The 12698-nt window shown below is 49.6% G+C and overlaps 3 protein-coding genes across 3 annotated transcripts; 1 reads left to right on the forward strand and 2 right to left on the reverse strand.

Moving 5' to 3' along the window:
• Positions 1–2591: 2591 nt before the first annotated feature.
• J7T55_013740 (ctin-like protein arp-6) lies at positions 2592–3999 on the forward strand (the record flags this gene model as incomplete). Its single annotated transcript, XM_053140641.1, has 2 exons — positions 2592–3024; positions 3092–3999. The coding sequence occupies 2 exons, from the start codon at positions 2592–2594 to the stop codon at positions 3997–3999; spliced, it is 1341 nt and encodes a 446-aa protein (XP_052996077.1).
• Positions 4000–5833: 1834 nt separating this feature from the next.
• On the reverse strand, positions 5834–9639 carry J7T55_013741 (uncharacterized protein; the record flags this gene model as incomplete). The annotated part of the gene is made up of 3 exons (XM_053140642.1): positions 5834–8834; positions 8897–9315; positions 9505–9639. 3 exons carry the CDS (start codon positions 9637–9639, stop codon positions 5834–5836), a joined length of 3555 nt encoding a protein of 1184 aa, XP_052996078.1.
• Positions 9640–11438: 1799 nt separating this feature from the next.
• On the reverse strand, positions 11439–12576 carry J7T55_013742 (uncharacterized protein; the record flags this gene model as incomplete). Its single annotated transcript, XM_053140643.1, has 4 exons — positions 11439–11692; positions 11770–12116; positions 12183–12403; positions 12472–12576. 4 exons carry the CDS (start codon positions 12574–12576, stop codon positions 11439–11441), a joined length of 927 nt encoding a protein of 308 aa, XP_052996079.1.
• Positions 12577–12698: the final 122 nt, after the last annotated feature.

Below are 12698 nucleotides of genomic sequence, written 5' to 3' on the forward strand. Positions count from 1 at the left end.
CCCGAAATTTGATGTTCCCCAAGCGACCGATCGTCCGAAAGCTTGACTCCAATGCTACACTCATTTAAGGCTGGCAAGCAAGGCCCTGGTTGGTTCATGAGGCCAGTGTTTACTAGCGCAACATAATGCCAAAAAGATTTCACTGCGCCGGTATAACCCATTACGAGCTGTTGTAAGATGATAACTACAACACGTTTTACATAGTGTGCTTGCGGGGCAATGCATTTCTTCCTCGATGAACGTTTGGAGCAGGTTGCCTTTATTCTTGAGATGATGCATTTTCCGCGGTCCCTCATCTCTTTGCGCGACTTTGCCATCTGGTCGCAGTCTCATGTATCTTTCTAGGGCCTTTGACTAGCTGATTAGCCAGTGGTCTGGTGTATGTCACGTACGAACTCGGTCTTATCCAGGTCTGTGGGTCAAATCTTTTGGGCACGGAATGTCTGTTCAGTTGGGCAAGCCTAGGATCAGCCTACCTAGGTACTTAGTCATTCCAAATCGTCACCGCGCAGTGACTTTCTGAAATCATTCCTTCACATCATCCAGCACCTCTACCATGAGCAGAAAGTTGCACTACTGGCCCTCAGTGAGCGCATTTACTCTGGCACTCACCAATATATACACGACCCATATATTCAGCCATCCAACTGGAAATTACACGTTGCCTACCGTTTCCCAACGTCAGACAAAAGCCCCTCGTGTAATTAACCACGCAGTACCAACTGATTTAGCGATATATAAGGGTTAGGGTGAGCACGTTCAGCAGAAACTAAGTAGGAATGTAAATGACTTCGCGTGCAAACCGGGCGCGGTAGCCGTTCCGTGAAGTGTCTACTAGGTGACCGTCGCGACTCCCAGGCACATTGGCACGTAACTAGCATGGAGATACTTGATCGATTCAAGTTCCGCGGTGTCAAGTCTTCAGCTCAACTCTTCACTACCTGCTTTAGTACGACATGGATCACGGCTACTGGAACTTGCAGCCTAGGCAGGGGCCGCTTCCGGCTCCATTTACATGTGATGGAGACAGAATCAGGGCTTTCACGGAGACAGAGTTTAAGAAGTAAACATCGGCCAACAATCTTTTTGCATAGAATGATGCTGTTCCGGGTTCGCTGGAAGGAAGCTTGTCGTCGAGGGAGGAATTGTATCAATAGCTGGACAGTGCGGATGCAATACACTCTTGCTGTCGTTAAGGCAGAACTCAATTCTAGGCTCGCACTAAGCTCTTGTTTATCGAGTTTTCTCGAGTCCATCAGGGACTTGGGACAAGTCTTGGAACCATGACCAGCCTCAGGCGAGCAGTCACTTGCAACACGAACATTGCCTTACTGACGCCGTGGTTTTAAAGCTTGAATATATTCAACTTGAGCGAATGAAACGTCTGCTTGGGTACCCCACCATCCCCCTAGACTATAAAAGAGCAGTTCAAGGTAAGAACCAACCCAATCGTGCCAATGTCCTAATCAATCGTGACTATGCCTTGGTTCGCGCAGCCAATCTCGACGGTCACTTCGTAGCAGAGGCGGTGGATTTAGTGCTTGCCCTTCTGTGGGGCCGACTTTTAGTTCTCTGCAAGTATCGCGACATGTCTGGATAGTCTCAACTTACGCAGCAGTCGCACTTGTCACAGCTAGTGCATGTGCACTGATCGCAGCCACAGGAAGCAGGCATGTTAGCTTTTGATTGTTGAATGCTGTTCTGGCTGATGAAAGATTTATATGATATATATGTATGAATGCTTGTCTTGGGCAGTAGGAGTTGGAAGACTTGAGTACTTCATCACTTGAGGGGAGGACAGAGATGAGGGGGCCTTCTTATACCCAGCTCGTATGAAACCTTGAAAGAGGAGCAGCTTCACTAGCCTGCTCCACGACATGGGCTCGTCCGTCGGAACGGCAGTCGGTGATGTATCAGAGTGATTGCCCAGCCGAGGAGACCATCGCTTGCGAAGAAGTCATGAGACCAATGACCGCTATGATTGGGAGCGGGGCAAGCGTTCAGACAGTGGCTGGCTTGTCGGTTGTGATCAGCCGGTGTCGTCGCCCTGCCTCTATTAGTTAGAGCAGTTGTCCGCCCAGCTCGATGTCAAGGAACAAAGTCCATAAGCATGATGGTGCTATGACACACTGGCGCGCCGATAAGCGAGCTCACGGTGACGGACCGGATGACTTCTCAACGGCCTCCATGGAGCAGCCTGGCTGGGCGGTAGCTTTTGCTAAGTTGTCCAATCGCAGATGCCTCCAGCCGACATCCTGTAGTCTAGTCAGAGGACCGACTGCCGAGTCGGTAGAAATGGCCTGCATGGGTAAGTGTTGTTCGCATAAGGTATCATCGATGATGGGCGAACTCAATGCCAGCCGAGCATTGCTCCGTGACCTCACCTGCGGCCTAAGAGCTGGGCCAAACATGACGTTCAGCTAGGGTGTGGGGGAACAGGGATTAGGCACCGCGGGGCTGCTGCACGAAAAAGATCCCTGCCGGCGATCTCGAACTTCTTCCAACCCACCTCTGACCTGCCGCAGGCCTTCGCGGAGTGAGCTCGCGATTTTACATGTGTCGCCCATAGCAGGGTCCTCACATCACCCACCATGGCGCCGCGAAGGTCCAAGCCCGTTCCGCCACCACAGCCGACGCGTACGCTGGTCATCGACAATGGCGCACACACCCTCAAAGCTGGCTTCGTCACAACTGAGGCCATCGATGAGCCCGTCGTCATCCCCAACTGCATCGCTCGCGACAGGACCAGGAAGACCTACGTCGCGTCCGATCTCTCCAAATGCAAGGATTTTGGCGAGATAGCTTTCCGGAGGCCGGTAGACAAGGGCTACGTCGTCAACTGGGAGGCACAGAAAGAGATCTGGGACCACGAGTTTTTCAACCAAGACGCGCCGCAGAAGTGTGATCCTGCGGAGACCAGGCTTGTCTTGACTGAGCAGCCGAACTCGATCCCGGCCTTGCAGACCAACTGTGACCAGATGGTATTTGAGGAGTTCGGCTTCGCCAGCTTCTATCGCGGCATAGGTCAGCCTGCGCCCTGCCTAACCGTTCACTGTTGCGACAGAAGGCCAAACTTGCTAACAAGTACCAGCGCCGACATTCAATGCCTATCACGATGTCCAAGCCATCTTTCGAACCCCTGAACGCGACCCGAATGCTCTGAGCAAGCTTCCCGCCGAGCTTATCCTCCTGATCGACTCGGGCTACTCATTCACCACTGTCACGCCTGTCTTTCAAGGCCGGCCCTTGCAATCCGCCATACGCCGACTCGACGTCGGCGGCAAGTTCCTGACCAACTACCTGACCCGCCTTCTATCCCTGCGGCATTACGACATGCGAAATGATACCTACATTGTAAACGAGATCAAGGAAAAGGCCTGCTATGTCTCGCTGGACTTCAAGGGGGATCTAGAAAAGACCTGGAAAGGTACACGCGGCGAGAAACGAGAACCATACGTGTCGGGAGCAGGCATCGCGAAGGACTACGTCCTCCCAGACTTCCACACTCGCTCTGCTGGAATCGTGCGTGATTTTGATCCCACAACGACCGCCAAACAACGCAAGTTAGCAGCCGCCGCATCCAACGAGGATATCCTGACCCTGCGCAACGAGCGCTTTGTCATCCCCGAGCTGTTTTTCAACCCATCCGATGCCGGCATGCAGGCACCAGGTCTCGCTGACCTGGTGAAGCAAAGCCTAGATGTGCTACCTGTGGGTCTGTGGCCCGGTCTCCTTGCAAACATAGTCGTGGTTGGTGGCAACGCGCAGTACGTGGGCTTCATCCAGCGCCTACAAAAGGAGATTGTGCAACGGTTTCCGGACGAGACTATTGTTAGAGTCGCAAGGCCGGCAGATCCTATCTGCAATACTTGGTTGGGCGCCGCCAACTTTGCCAGGCATGAGCACGTCGAGAGACTAGCCGTTACAAAGCAGGAGTACGAGGAGCACGGGGCTGCATGGGTCGCCAGAAAATTTGCTGTTGGCCTCGGTCAAGACTGAGTACCATGATTTTGGATGGTTCAATTTCATACAGCTTGAAAAGCCACACCATGACGTTATCAATAACTCAGGGCCCTTTGGCGGCGGTTGTGGCAGACAGGCCCTGCCGAGCTCGCAGCAACGGCTGCTCCAATGGAAGTTATTGCTTCATGTCTCTCCGCAACGCTACAAAGATTGATCAGTATGGCATCTGCCACGTTGTTCTCGCCTTTTATCAGCATCGCGTCTGAAAATCCACAAAATGGTCGACATTAGGCACGAACAAGGAGGTAGTATCGCCGGAGGATCAAGATGAAGCCATACTGATGCGCGTCTTATCCGGCAGTCATTGAAATCTACGATCACCTTGTCGACGACGTCTTCTCGCCATGTTGATCGGCCAGGTGGCTTAAATATCTGGCCATACTTGTCCGACGTCTGAAATTGGGACACGGACTGAGATTTCTGTGTACTGCCAACTGCAGCGAAGGCAAGAGGCGTCAGACAGCCGAGAGGCTATGTGCTCACGTTCAGAATAGTAAACTCTTCGGTCAGGGCCCTAGGAGCCAGATGGCACATCGTGGCCTGAGTTAAGGAGTTCCGAGCAGTCTGGCTGTCAGGCTGCCGGGCTTCCTTCACACTTTTCTACATCCGGGTGCAGGCTTGCATTTGTACCCAAAGGAGCACCTCAGCAATACAACACGGATTTATCAAGAAGTCAAATCCACGCTTGTTTTGTTTGACCTTCACTGAATAAAACTCGTCTTTGCCTCCCGGCTCATCAGAACTGTGCTGGATGCCCCGTCCAATGCCTTTACCTGGTCTTGAGGTCTCGCCCTGTTCTACTTCAGCTCCAAGTATCACCATATGGCTGAACTGGCCCTTCTTTGCCAAAGTTTTCCAGGTGGATGCGGTGGTAGAAGGAGCTCGCTGTCTGAGGAGTTATTTCTGGGCAACCGCGAAGTAATTTACGGTGTCAGTGTCAAACATGTGGCCTGTCGAAAGTACGAGCCAAAACAAAAGTCCTGATATGAACTTCAATTGAGACCATTCTTTCAATGCTAGGACTCTGCTCACTGGAAAAGATAGGTCTCTGGGCTATTTATTCGGAGTGAGAGCACCAAATGATCGATACCATGTCCATATCTGGCGTGTCGCCTCTTTCGCCTCCACAAATTCAAAGACAAAAGAAGTTGTACACGTTCTACATGCTGACGATTGCGGAGATTTGGCAAAATTCATCACTTATCCAACAAAGCCCTGCCAGCCATAATATCCAAGTGAGTTCGAAGTCATTGATCGGGGTCCGGATTCGGCTATCTATTGTTCTGCATATGCGACCGTCTCGATAGAGGGAAAGCGAGCGCCCTGCGAACCCAGATCAGACTTCCGCGATCATGAGCATGGAGCGATGGCTTCTTCTGGCCTTATCCCAGTCTGGACGGCGTGAATTGCGATCGCACAAGTAGACTGTTGGCGAGGTTGTGCGGAAGCCCGGTTTCTGTTCACAGCGTAATGAGAGCTCAAGGAGTACTCCACAGCGCGGCAGAATAGTTGTAGAGGCTTGATCATTGATTTCATTCATGGTATCTGACATATTACACAAGCAAGCATACAACAGAAAAGAAAATAAGTGGCAAACGTTCATGCGTGTGGTTCTCAACCCCATATCCAACCAATTGCCGCTGCTTTCCACGGAGGTCTGTCACAAGCGAGGACGGACTGCAATGCAGGTGGCGTAGGGGTGGAGAACAGGAAACATCAAGAAGTCTCTGTGATTTTCCTACAACCGGATGAGCCTTGGGGAAGTCTTGCGACCAGACCCAGAACTCTCCGTCATGGGCTTGAGGCCTCGTTATCTCCCCGGCGATGATGAAGTGCCTTGGGAAGGGGTTGCGGAAGCCACATAGGGCACCACTCCCCTAACGCGGCTGAGAGCGCCGTTCACCAGGCGCCCCTCTGGCGTAGTCCATGGCGTAACGAACAGCTCGCTCAGGCTGTTGATTGAACTCCGCTCGGCATCCGACGGGAGTCCATCATTCCCCAGCACGTTACGCGCCGCGGCCATGCCCGTGCCATTTAACCGAGTTGTCCCGAACCGGTAGGGGGACGAGGCAGTAGGCCAGTCGCCCGGGTCGTACTCGAGCCTCGGCCTCGACCTGGCGCGGCCATTGGGGGTGTTGTCGGTCTGGTCGTCGCTGTCGAGCCCGGCCTCCTCGGCTGACCGCCTCGAGGGGAGGCTCCCCAGTCCCGCGGCTTGGACGGCCGCGTCTCGTGCGCTCGCCAGGGCGGCCTCTTCTTGCAGGCGTTCCAAGTAGGTTGGCCAGTCGCTAGGGGTGCTGAAGTCGGACAGCTCAGACGTTGGGGCATTCCCGGAGGATGTGCTTTGCTTGGCGGGTGTGGTCGGGTTGTTCCTCGGATTTTGGCCACCTGGCTGGGTGCCTTCGATGTTTTGACTTTCATCACCACCACCATCGCCGCCGCCGCCTGACGGGTTGTCCCCGGCGGGGTTTTCACCAGGAGTTTGAGGGTCCGATGGGGGTGGGCTGCCGGGCGGAGTTCGCGGGTTAGTCCTGCCACTATTATCACTACCGCTGTCACTACTATCACCATGATTATCATCATCACTACTATCACCACGACGACCGCCGCCGCCACCTGGGGGAGTGCCGCCGATGCGTCGACGCCCAGCCTGGCCTTGGTTCAGCCGGAACGTGCGGTTCGCCATAAGAGGAACATTTGTCATATCATCCTGCCACGCCTCGACCCGGACGTTTTCGGCGGTGACAGCAAACGGAACCTCGAATTCAAACCAGTTCATGAATGGCGGGAGCGCCGCATTGTCTTCGTCCGGGCTATGGCCCGCAGCAGCCGTCTCCGGGCCGCTCAGGTCGACGCGGACCATGCGGTTGTTTGAGTTTGCCGCCGGGTGACCCACGTTCACCTCGATCCGGAGCCTCATGCCCTGCCTATCGAGCTCTGGCGGAAGCGGGATCCAGTAATCCGGCGGGCTCGTGGTCTGGTCCGCGGCGGCGCCCTGGGCGGCCGCGCGGACTTGTAGCGCTCGGTGGGGGGTTCCTAGTCCATTCCGCATGTCGTCTACCGGCAGTGACGACCGGCCGTTGAGAGGACACCGGCAGGCTCTTTCCTGGAGGTCGTTGATGAGCTGCTCCAGCTGAGCGATACCGTCAACCAAAGCTTGGTCTGGGTCATCGTTGGGAGGGTCCTGACTGGTGCCTGGGCCAGCGCCTGGGCTAGTAGCCACTGAACCAGTCGCCGCACGCTGTTGACTCTGTCGACCCTGTTGACTCTGTTGACTCCGTGAAATCCGTTGATTCCGTAGCCTCTGTCGCTGCTGTTGTAGCTGCTGTCGTCGTGTTTGTAAATCGATTCGTGCGTTCTTCAGTCGATCCAACCATTGCCGCCAATCATGACGTTCGAGCGTGTCCGCATTTATAACCCTGTTATTGGCATCACGCCAGCCTCGGTCGCGCAATTCATTTCTCAGAATGTGTGCGCCGTAATGACTCCAAACCCGCGGCTCAGTTGGTCGCCAGTGTTGTTGTATCCGGAAGATTAAGTCTTCCTTACTAATTTTTGTTGGTATGCCGATCTTGAATGCGTCTCTGTATCTGGCCTTCCACGTATCCTCATCCCATGTCTCACGTTGATCGTAATCATCGGGTTCGTCGCCGGGTGGTGGAGGGAATCCAAGATCGTCATCAAAACCGTCATCATCACCATCATCATCATCATCATCACCGTCGTCGTCACCGCCGTCATCATGTCCATCATCGGCATCATGTTCCCCCCCATTATTGTCTTCTGGTGATCCGTGACTACTTCCACTTCCTTCAGCTTGGCTGCTTCCGCCTCCCCCTGATCGACTACGTCCGCTTCCTCCACTTTGACGGCCGGCCCCTCCACAGTTGCAGCGTCCTTGCGACTGCGGAGCAGCGCCCTGCGTAGCTCCACTGTAACGGGTTGGCCTGAAGCCGACATCTATGACTCGGCTACCTGTAGATGCTGCCGCTCGCGCCCTCTCGGCCCGCGCTGCTGCAGCCTGGTCCCTTATGGCCTGGTCCCTCGCGGCTTGGTCCCTTGCAGCCTGCTCTCTTGCGAGCCGCGCGGAGGTTTGTTCCGGGGTCTCAGCCCGCGGTTGTGGGTCTCGGTCTCTTGTGTAGAACATAAGCCTGGGCTGAAAGTTTACGGTGTTGTTGATTGCCTCAAATCTGGAAGTCCTGACTCTTTGTTGTCCGCCTTGTGCCCCTGTACGGGTCGAACTTGAAAGAGCAATGTTGTCATCCAGAAGTATCCAACCATTGCCGTCGCCACGTCGGATGTAACTCACGAAGTGTCCGCTGGTCGTCGCCGCACGGCCTCTCTGGACGGCTGGGTTTGCGTTGCCCCTGTAAAGAATGGCTGCCTGCAAGGTGTACATGGACAAGGCCTTGTCGCTATCGCTATCACACAGCCTTGATAGATCGAGCTTCTCAGGAATATCGACCTTGCTTTGGAAGTCTGGCCTGTCGTTCTGGTCGGTGTAGTGGACCTCAATAGGCAAGAGCTCTGGTAGCTTGTAGAATTTGGCGAAATAGCCAGTGGCCCTTGTACCAGCACCGCATTGAGAGCACTCATGTGATTCGTTTGCGGCGTATGGATTGTACATTTTGTTGGAGATACAATCAGACAGGGTGTTGATGTTTCGACCACTTTCCACGTTTACTGCAAAACTGAAATTATCTCCATGCTCTTGGTTGTCCAGCCGCGCCTTCTGTTTATTGTGATCACACGGGAAAACCCGCCTCAGGGCTAATCTGTTTGTAAAAATTCGCTTCAGTATAGGATTGACTGTGCTATTAACACGTGTTAGCCTTTGTTCCTTTGGTGAAGTCGTGTGTGAGAAAGGGAGTATTACTCTATGAGGATGTCTGATAGTTCAGATTCGCAAAGTCGCTCCATCAGATAGTGGAAGAAATCCCCAGCATCCTGTTGGTCACCACCTCGTACTGAGAAAGCTTCTTGAGTCGAATTGATGTTATTCGGAGGTGAATGAAGGAGTACAAGCCAAGCGGAATAGGTTGCATGTTCCAACTGTTGCCGCTGCCCCACACCTGCTCGGAACGCGTGGGCGGCATCGAGAAGGTGTCGATAAATCAGCAGGTTCCCTGTCAATTGACATCCATAGTCAAGGAGGTTATGGAAGTAGTCAATGCTGAAAAGTGAATGTAACACCGCATTACGGTAGCAAAGATTGTCTCTGTTCCTCAACGCGACCAGCTGGTAACCAGGGTCAAATGCGGGCTGAGTCGGCCGATCGAGCAAAACCGAGCCAACCTATGATCAATACCATCAGTATCTGCTCGACCCTTTCAATTCACAAAGACAGTTATAAATGGCCACGTTGAAGATGATTAGGGGGCGCTACGTAGGCTTCCGACCATTGTACAGCTACAGCCAACAACCCCGGTGCAGCCGTGTCTCGCATGCTCTGGTTAGGTCTAATCTCAGCAACGGATCACTCACGATATCTTGTCCAGGCTGAACCACGATGGCGTCGAAGCCCTCTCGTTCGGGTGTAGGCGCATCCCTCTTCGCATCTTCAACATCATTTGGGTGTGGATACTCCGGCACCGACGGCGCTGGCTGTGGCTGTGCCATCACAGCCTCGCATTCCAGAGAGCAGCAGCGGAAAGCTTGAAACCAAGCACGAGATGAGCTCCTGAGAAGTTGAAACAGAAAAGCGCAGCTGACTTGCGAAAAACACTCAATGAGTCTCTTATTTTTGTGTTGCAGTGCCCATCCGGGTGAATTGACATTTTTCAGACCTCTGCAATCCCATTATTGGCGCAGAAGAGCGCAGTCCGGCCAACAAAGCCACCAATCGTAGTATACGACAAAGAATTATCACAAATTCGCGAGATTGTGCATCAGTATCTTACGCAAACGGAATCATCATCTTGTGGCATGTTCAAAAAGACGCTGCTTGAGACCGAAAGAGGCCAATTGTCATGGACGTCATCTCGCCTGCCCAGTGTTTTTGTCTATTGGCGGACGCCATGACTGTTTATAATGAATGTCCTTATTGCAAAGTCTTGCCCAATTACCATCTTCAATCCATCTTGGTCAGGGCATATCAGACGGAATAGGTGCCACCTATGTATATGTAACGATATGTATACGAAGCGAGCATCGTGCCTTTGATTTCAGGGTACCGACCAATGTAAGTCTGTGGACCCATCTGCGCACATCCCCCCTTCACGCACAGCCGTTTCCCACCAAAAAGCCCAATTCAAGACCCACTTTAATTAATTCAAATTAAATTCCAAAAATAAACGTTTTATTTAAGAATTTAATAGAAGTTTTACTTAATATGCTTAAATTTTTATAAAGCAATATTCTAAGTTCTTTATAGTAAAATAAATAAAAGAGAATTTTAATTTCCTCTTTTTATAATTTTCTGCATATATCTTACATACAATTATTAAAGTTTTTAACTTTTATAAATATATAAATAGAATATTAGTAAAATATTAAATAACTAAAAAGTTAATATAATAAAATTTAAAAATATTAAATATATAATATTTTTAAAATGTTTTTTTCAATTTTGAATTTTCTTAAATTAATATTTTAAAAATTTATAAAGCAACTTATATTTTTTATAAAAATAATTATAAAAATTAAAATAAAATTACATTAAATCTTATTTAAATTTATTTACTAATAATATATTTAAAGTTTTATTAATATTAATAGTTTATTATATATATATATTTTAAATAATTTATAATTAATTTATAATTTTATTAAAAAAGATTACCTAAAGTTTTATATAATTATTTTATTTTAATAGTAAAGTTTTTAAAAAAGTATATTATATTTTAAAAAGTAATATAAAAGTTTTATTTTTTAATTAAAAATAAGTTTATTTATAGTATAATAGTTAAAGTAATATTTTAATTTTAAAATAAATAAAAGTTTATATAAAAAAATACTTATTAATTTATATATTAAAATAAAAAACTTTAATAAAAAATACTTATAAAATATTTTTATAAAAACTATAAGCTATAGCTTAATTTTAAATTTATTTATATAAAAGTAATTATAAGTTTAAATTTAAATAAGGCTAAATTTAGTTTTATTTATATAATATTATAGCAAATTATTAATTATTATTAAATAGTTTTTAGCTTTAGGTTATAGTAAGTAGATGTTTAAATAAAGTTTATAAGCAAGTACTGTGCTTTTAAAAGCATATTCTTCTTTACTAAAGCTCTAGATTCTGTTTCACTAAATTAAACCTTTAGTAAAGTAAAGTATAAGGGGATATAATAGCACAGCTATACAAAACTGCATTATATTACAGAAGGCGTTCTGGCATTCCAACCTTTTAATGAAGGAAACAGCCCTAGCTATAGTGAAGCGGTCAAAGCGCTGTCTCACTAAATGCCTACCTATTTACCTCGCCAGGCCTTGTCCAGCATCTCCTTCACAGTAGTAACTTTTATGTCCGGAAACTGGTGATTTAGCGCTTTGTGGTCGGGAAATTCAAAGACCCCTTCAGTCACCCACAAGCCGAAGACTGAAAATAGCTTCTGCGTCCATTCTTTCGGGAAATAAGAGTACGCAGCGACTTGTCCGGGGAGCTCGGTGATGTCGCCCGCCTTCAGCTTCTCCACACTATCATAAACAACGGTGAATTTCTCCCCTGTCACGTCACTTGTTAGCAACTCATCCCTAATCAGTCTCGCACTCTACTAGTAATAACAGACCTCAGTCACATACCTCGGGCTTCTTCAGCGACCTTGACGAATTCCTCCCAGGTCATCTTATCGCCAATCACATACGTATCACGCTCCCACTTGGGGAGGTCAAGCGCCGCAACGACAAACTTAGCCACATCCTTCGAATACGTAAACGTCATAACTTGTTTCCCATTCCCTGGTATGGAAGCATGCTTATTGGCCATGTCCACGACAAATGAAGTCTGCGGGATGTACGTGTGTGCGTGCGGCATTGCGTAGTATTCAAGGAACCAACCCAGGTTGAAAGCTGTCCATTCGAGTGCGGTCTTCTCGATTTCGGCGTAGGACTCGATGTGCTGGAAGCCGTGGGGTAGCATGGCCAAATAACTAGTAGGATTTGTGTTAGCGGTGTGCTGCCTTCGTCAGGGCCTGGAGGGGGCTTGCTCTATGGACGGTCGGACAGCCCAGGTACTGGTCACGAATCGTTTCGTGAAGATGGCCTTTTCGGATGCTTTGATGAGATTGATCTGTGACTTGCCGACACCGATGATGTGCAGTGCAAGTGCTGAAATGACGGTGTCAATATGATGCTCCTCTAGCACGGTCCGTAGGGCGTCAATATCGTCGTAGTCGACCGCGATGACGGGAAATGCTAATTCAGCAACATCGGGAATCTGCGAGTCATTGTGCTGAGCGGTTGTTCCTCGGTGCGAGAAGTGCTGTGTCTCAATTATTCACGTACTTTACGGGCCAAGATGATGACCTTGTGCTTTCCATATGCCTTGAGCGCGTCAACAATAGAACGCCCGACGCCGCCAGTGCCCCCAGCGATTGCAACATTGACCATGGTGAGTTGCTGGTGTCTTTGCTTTTCCTTGTGTGGTTACTTCTCCGTCCTGATGAGTTGAGCTCGGGGGTCTAAATCCCAACTATTTAATGACGATTGGCTTGCTATTCAACACCGCACCG

This window comes from Diaporthe amygdali (assembly GCF_026229845.1).
Source record: "Diaporthe amygdali strain CAA958 chromosome Unknown NODE_7_length_1459731_cov_64_868725, whole genome shotgun sequence".
Taxonomy (NCBI): Eukaryota; Fungi; Ascomycota; class Sordariomycetes; order Diaporthales; family Diaporthaceae; genus Diaporthe; species Diaporthe amygdali.